Here is a 7472-nt window from a genome sequence, read left to right on the forward strand (position 1 = left end):
CTTTTTATCTACATTTTATATAATATAATCATTATATAATCTAATATATATATATATAATAATAATAATAATAATAATATAATATATATTATATTATATTATATATTATCAGATAGCAAAAATGGCTTTCATAAACACCTAGAATAATAAGTAATGAACAATAAATACATACATTTCTCCTTCTTTGCAAGATACTAAGTTACTTTGCATAGGATAAAGTAATTAATTACAGGTACTATTAGCATCACTTTTTGGGGAACAGTTCTTCACACATATATATATGAAAACACATTCTCGTGACCCCAAAGTGCCACTGCACTGAAAATTGTTTGGCAAACTTTACTGACAACAATGTATATGTGAGTTACACGTAATATGGCAGTTTATTCTGAGAACAGCTACTACATAATGAATATAATCTGTAAGGATATGAGTGTTTAAAAATAGTTCCCAAATGCTCTATAGACATTTAAGTTTCTTGCAGACTGATTAATGTATCTAGGAGGATTTGGGGAACAGACATCCATACGTACACAAACTTTGAGTGGGCCAGATAGAAATATTTGTCTAACCATACATCAAAATTGTGTTATATTATGTGCATTTAAGAACAGATACTTTGGTGCCAATTCTGTCTATTTGCATAGCTGCATCTATGCAAATTAAAATGAATTAAAAGCTTGCACAAACCTGTTTCCTGCGTATAAACAAACTGTTAACAGGAGGATTACAAGCTAAGAACAACAGCTTAGAACAGAAGAACAGCGTGCCTGATCTCAGCATTCTTTGATTTCTGAAAGTGTTCCTGAGTCTTTGACAGTATCATGCCTTTATTTAAAATGTGGTGCTACCACAGGGCCCAGAGATCAAAGTCATCCAATATTGATTTTTGTTCTTGTCCCTTGTGCACAGAGGCTTCTCTAGATTCTCAGAAAATCTTGATAATATTGTACTGTGTTATGTACTATAGATAAAGTCTTCATAATTACATATTGAGAAACGTCATTCTAAAAGTATTCCACTATTTCTAGATGTAGTTTTTTGGGTGAACCCATGCTCACCTTCTGAGAATCTCTGCCTCTTTAAGATGCTCCTTTCACACTCTACAACAAGTCAGTAACATGATAAAGTAACATAATTAGTTACAGAATGCTCCTCCAAATATTTCTTTTTAGTACCACTTACCTTTCCAGCTTTTTGCTGCCCCCCCCCCATCCAAACGTTGAGATGTGTTGCTGCCATCTAATTTAAAACAAGCCAATAGTTTTCATGAAACAGTAAAATGCCTCAGTTTAAATATTTGATATGCTCGCTGTGTTCGATTGTGAGTAAAATATGGGTTTATGACATTTGCATTGTACACAGTGTCCTAATGCCTTCTTAATATACAAGGGTTTAACTGGACAACAAACTGTATAAAGCTAAAAAACAACATGGCTATCACAATTTTAAATGAACGGTTAACCAGAGTTCATACATCAACCTGAGTTCTGTAAATGCATGAACCTGAAACAACCTGTTTTAGATGTTATCAGTCTGCTGAATGGACGTTAGAAGTGGGTGTCAGAAACTAAATGTACCTGTTTCCCCTTTGTGTTGTTTTAGTAACACAAAGGTTAAGTTTCTACAGGAAGAAATAATTTATTCTCAGAAAGTCCCATCCAGATACAAAGAGATGGTATGAGTCAGACGTTACAAATTAACATATTTTGGACAGTTACAACTTCATGCAGGAACAGCACGGGCACAGAAAGAGGAACATCGCTAACACAGACCACACTGATTTCCTTCATAAAAGTCAAAACAAAGTATAATTTGTGCACAAATGTTCAGAAGTGCCAGTGAAAGCCTTTTGTGTACTTTGTAATGATCACATATTTTATATGCTATTTTAAGCGTGTCGTTGGTGTTGGAATGCAGGACTCATGGTAGCAAACAAGTCTGACAAGTTCTAAATGACAAAGTGTAAAATATGTTTATGGATGTCTCAGCTCAGAACAGAAACAGCAAAATTGGAGAAAAACAAGGAAAAAACTATAATGTTGTTAATACTGCAGATGAGAATACATTTGCAAGGTTCAGAGAAGTGACAAAAGATGGCATAATCAGATTTTTCAGATTGAACCAGTTTTTTACAAAGGCACAAAGATAGTGGGCACATACTGCAGATCATACAACGCATTATGAATCAGAGATGCTGTACATTAAATAAAGCAATAAAGAGTAAAGTGCTATACTCTTGCCATGATCATGTACAGATACACAGGCACACTCCTCATTCCACTTAACATCATCATTTCCAGTTACAGAACAGATACTGCTGTTACTGGCAGGTAAAACGAGGGATTCGTTTCACTGCGATTCCACAAACACAACAGCAAAAGGTGTATAATCCAGAGTGTTTAAATAAAAGCAGGTTGAATGCTTTACCTGGAACAGCACGATGGACAAGCTGATAAAAAACCAAAACTGCCCCCTGTAATTCAACCTTTATAAGTAAACACGGACATGTACGGTCATGCAACATCTACCGTGCACTGCGATCATAGACTTAAAAGAAAACACCGGTGTAAAGTTTCCTATATAGGATTTTGTTGTACTTTCTATTTTAAAGAACAAAAAACAAAAAAAACAATACATCTGATTATCTTAGAGAGATATGTCAGACACCAGTCCAGAATGAAGTGTAGTTTCTTTGTTATGATCATATGTTGTATTATCCTCTTTCACTATCAGACAGCTACATTAGGAAAAATACAGATTAAAAACAAAAGAAATTACATTTAAAAAAATATACAGTGTATATTGTAATTAAGATAAATACATATTTCCTTCAAAGTTCATCATAGTATGATTTCTTCATGTGTATATCAGTAGATTTTCAGCTATAACGGTAACCCTACTAAGTGAGTACTAAGTGATCCTAAAACTCTGCTTTTATCACACACTGTATGCATTTTAATAGAGCTGAGAAACTGTATACTGGCCATGTTTCATGGATTATCTTTCAATAACAGGGTTAGTGCTTTTTACTGATGAATATCATCTACTGATCCATGGGGATCCCAACAAAGTCCCATTTGTTGAAAACCTTCGCCACCTCACTCCCTGTTTCCACCTGTCGTTTTCTAACTCTTTCTATTCCTCTTCGTCACTTGCTTGGCTGACAGAAACATTATCTAGCCTCAACCTAGCTCTCGCCACATACTCCTCTTCACTCAATCTTCTACCTCTCCCTGAAAGTAGAGGTACATCCAGTCCTCTTTCATGATTGACACTAAAGTCATCTAGCGTGATATCAGATTGGTCCGAGTGGGAGGCAGACATGTTTGGAATGTTCTGTGGGGCATAAGCAGACATTAAAGGCTCATTTTCACAGTTATTTCCTTCCTCCACACCTCTGTTTGCCACTCCCTCCCTATCTGTGCTCCAGATCACCTCTCCACACAGCTCTTCTCCCCTTTCTACTTCCTTGATTGTTTGTGGATTTAACCGAATGCTTAATAGTAAACTTCTAATCGCTCCATCCTCCTTTGATCTCTGAAAAGACTGTAAACCTGCAAACGACCGGCCCTGCATCTGCATGGGGGTTGGTCTGCATGTCCAAGAAGTGTTAGCCTGAGGCGCGTAAGCTCCACCAGAGTTAACGCTCTCAACTCTCCGGTCTCCATCATCTTGATTCCCTCCCCTTGCTTCCTCTTCTCCTTCAACAGTGATTTGAGGAGCCATGCTGATACCCCCGTAGTCAACAGACAAATCATCCAAGGGTTCCTCGGGCTCTAAGGGAGCCTCATGCCTTTGGGGGGAGTACCTGGGTGGGGGATCCACAACTTTTAGAGAGGCGAGGAGGTGTTTAGGGTTTAATATTGTGCAGTCTCCTGGTGGCTCAGGGCTGAGGCGGCTCACTAAGAGGAGGTTGGAATTCTCAGGAGGGAACACAAGAGGAAGCTTGTAAAAAGTAGATGCGTTCTGGAAATTGGAGGGGAAGGAAAAAGGTATGAAATGTTTGATAATCTGCCTTTGAAACACTGCTGAAACATTATTTATGTGAATTTCAAACAATAGTCTCAGTTTGCAGCTATAATTATGTCACTGGGTCCCTACAGTGAATTGTTAAATTCATATTTAACAAAAAAAAAAAAAAAAAAAAAACCACACCACCCACCCAATCTAACCTACATTAATTAAATTAAGTTCAGGTTAGGTATTGCATTGCCAGTATGTTTATATGCATTTCAATTACCAGTATATTTGGACTGCGCTGGTCTTTCCCAGACAGGTAGCGATGGAAAAGGTAGCCAGCTGCAATGATCATACCAATGCACAAAGCTGGAACAACAATACCCACAATCACACTTTGCAGCTGCTCAATCACAGGGTCTATAGAAGAAGAAAGAAAAAAAAAAAAAAAGGTGAAGTCAGTAAAAATATTTATTCATCCAGCTTCTGATGACATTTTTGGGCTTGTCATTTGAAAAGAAAATAAATCTAAAATCTGAACCATTTCCTTGTCCGACATATTTGGCTCACACAAGGAAGTACAATACACCTGCCGCACAAACACTAATTGCTCTTCAGCTTTGATAACACATTTATTGACATTCCTTTCTACATTTCAAACAGGGCTCCGGATATTCTCATTTACAGACACGGTCACGCAATGGAGTTGTACCTTGAGGTGTGGTTATGCAGAGCCATGCAGAGGACTGGCAGTGGATTGGCATCGTTGGGAATTTCGACTGTGCAGAAAAGCAGTATTCCATGTTGTACTTCATCAGGCGGTATCTGTGCACGCTGCCAACAACTGGGAAATGGTGCTAAAAACCAACAAGTCGACAGATTAGGCAGTGCTAGAGAGTGGAAAAGAATTTTGTAAAAAATTGCTGCACAAAAACCAAAAAGTTTATGCTTTGTGGGTGTAGGTTAGTTTGTCGTCATAGCTAAGCAATTAAAAAAAAACTACCAAAAAAATGAAGGTGTAGTAGGTGACTCAGTGCTCTACAAGGAAGTTTTCAATGTAATGTCTAGCATGAATCTTTTTATTTGTGCCTGACAATCCTGTTTTTAAATGAAAGCAATTCAGGGCAGCAACGTCAGATAGAGATTATATCACCACGTCCTAGAATTTTAAAACTTTTCTTAGTATGGGCAGTCAATCTATAGTAGTCATATATACTTCTACTTGATTTATACCTACCGTGTGGTTCAGATGGGTGTTGTGAACAGAAAGGTTGTAAATCATTTCGGGGTAGAGTGTCGTCATGGAAAGCGCTGGGGTGTGGTTGTTTGATGGATACCTCATCGGTCCCTTTATAGTGATGATGGCACTGGTGTTTTCAATTTCCACCGAAAGCAGTGGGGGCCCCAAAGTAGCTACAAGGTTGGACAAACCTTTGTTGTTTAATGTGTAAACATGTTAAATATGCTGTAATGCTTTTGTTTCTTTAACTTACTTTCTGTCTTTGGATCGAATCTCCTGGGTGTGAAAGCCCATTTGGAAGACACTCCCCTCTCCACAGCACGAACTTTGGCAAAGTAACCCTCATCCGCAGCCCACATTTCACTGGTCAGATCACACCACGTCCGCACTATTTCTGTACAGTGCTGCACTGCCTTCCAGTTCACCCGTTTTCCCTTCTTACCTTGAATTCTGTCTCCATAGCTGGCAAAGACAAAGACCCACACACTCAGAGGTGAACTTTTGCACAGGTTGAGCAGAGTTTGCTTAAAGTCACAGTCAGTAAAGAAAATGAACTTAAACAAAGCAGACCGATTTTGAGATCTTGTTGCATTTTATTTCTTTTAGCCTTGCTGGAACTTTTTTTTTTTGCCAATAAATCCCTTTGGGACTGCATCCAGGCTAGTTCTTGGGAACTATGAATTTTTATTTAAATTCTAAAACATTTACTCACATGGCATATTGCACTGTGTAGAGCGTTTCATCTGCATGATTGCCTTTTCCTGGAAACCACTGCAGCACGTTCCTCAGATTTACAGAAGAGAAGGTGACATTGATGGGGCTGGGGACAGGCTGGGAGACTGAGGGGAGCGAGACAAGAGGTGAGGTGCCTGTCATCAGAATATACACCAGCTTCTAGTTGTCCTGACTGACCTTTAAACTTCTCCTGTGTTTAATGGTACTATTAAACTAGTTGTCCACATATAACCGTAAGGTGTGAGCTGTCACTATGATTCACTGCCTTTCAGACTTTGTTCCACCTCACACAGTACACTCGGCTCCTTATAAATCATTTCAAGTAGGCAAACACCATAAAAGTGTTTGATCAAAGATTCTCTATGGGAAGATTATCCAGACTACATTTTCTGTTTGCAATTTGATCAAAGAATGCCTCTCATGCTTTGATCTCCCGGGTGAGAAACCCGAGTCTGTAAAGTGACTTTACACTTAAAATAGAGCTCCATGCACTAATACATTTTGTGTGTTAACAAAACCACATGCGTTTATAGCTCGAACAGCCGCTTTCTGTACTTAATGTGGACGAACTAAATTACAATGTGTTAATGCTTTTAGAAGTTCCCAGTTTCATTGCAGATTTCTTTAATGATCTCATCGTTGGCTACTGTTGTAGCATAAAAGTCAGTCCGCTTGAATTGAATAAACGCCATAAAACTAACCGCACAAAATGGAAACAGTGGAAACAAAGAAACACAGCATCCACAAAGTAACAACAAAGAAAACAGATATTAGCACTTAAATGCAGACCTACCTGTGGAGTGAAAGCTATAAAAAATGAAAAATGTGAATATAGCCAACATCTTTGTACGGAGTCGTCATGTTTTCACAAAAACAAAAAAGCAAATACTTCCAGTCCTCTCGGCAGGTTCCCCCCAGCGCCTCCTCATAGTACACCTGCTCGCAGTTCTCTCGATTAAAGGAAATTAAAACCACGCACTCAAGGTTAAAGTGAAAGAATGTAGCTAAAGTAGGAAGAGTTACATGAAACTGCCACCCAATGAAACCCCGTGGACTGCAGTTAAAGGAATCCCTGCGACCTGACAGGTTTCCGTGTTTCTTATGGGAGAAGGAATGTGACCTTACTCGTTTGTGAACAGTTCACCTGTCAGCCGCGCGCGCGGGTGTGGGCGTGTCCGCGTCCATTGAGGTAATAGGCTACAAAAATCTAAGCTTAAGTACAAGTACTTAGTAAACAATCAGATCCACTCCAATATGTGAGAAGAAAAATACATTATACGTGACTCATTTCCAAATAAATCCGTGAGCTGTGTTTAGTTTTGCTGTGGTGTGGCGTGTGGAGGCTGTTAAGTGGAAACAGGTACAGTTTCCTTAAGATGCTCCTGGGGTGTTTATCCGGATAGCAGCCTGGGTAATAAGGTGCACCATGTTATTTCCTTAGTCCCTTTCCCCCCAGCTAATATCCTCTCTCTCTCTAAATACACTGTCAAATGAGATTAGATATTAAAAATTAATATTGACCCTACTGAGTTAAACC

General features: G+C 38.7%; 1 protein-coding gene across 1 annotated transcript; it reads right to left on the reverse strand.

Annotated features, from left to right (window-relative positions):
* Window positions 1–1616: 1616 nt before the first annotated feature.
* Window positions 1617–7153, reverse strand: il20ra (interleukin 20 receptor, alpha). The gene is made up of 7 exons (XM_031755166.2): window positions 6729–7153; window positions 5913–6039; window positions 5454–5662; window positions 5198–5373; window positions 4673–4817; window positions 4244–4380; window positions 1617–3969 (listed from the first exon to the last, which is right to left on the reverse strand). The coding sequence occupies exons 1-7, from the start codon at window positions 6775–6777 to the stop codon at window positions 3139–3141; spliced, it is 1674 nt and encodes a 557-aa protein (XP_031611026.1). The 5' UTR covers window positions 6778–7153; the 3' UTR covers window positions 1617–3138.
* Between the last annotated feature and the right edge of the window lie 319 nt (window positions 7154–7472).

This window comes from Oreochromis aureus, linkage group 15 (genome assembly GCF_013358895.1).
Source record: "Oreochromis aureus strain Israel breed Guangdong linkage group 15, ZZ_aureus, whole genome shotgun sequence".
In the NCBI taxonomy this organism is placed as follows: domain Eukaryota; kingdom Metazoa; phylum Chordata; class Actinopteri; order Cichliformes; family Cichlidae; genus Oreochromis; species Oreochromis aureus.

Coding starts and splice junctions, on each gene's coding strand:
- il20ra (XM_031755166.2), bottom strand. CDS start 6,777: ATGTTGGCTATATTCACATTTTTCATTTTTTATAGCTTTCACTCCACA. Junction 5,374..5,453: donor ATTCGATCCAAAGACAGAAA/GTAAGTTAAAGA, acceptor CCAACCTTGTAG/CTACTTTGGGGCCCCCACTG. Junction 3,970..4,243: donor AGCGCAGTCCAAATATACTG/GTAATTGAAATG, acceptor TCCAATTTCCAG/AACGCATCTACTTTTTACAA.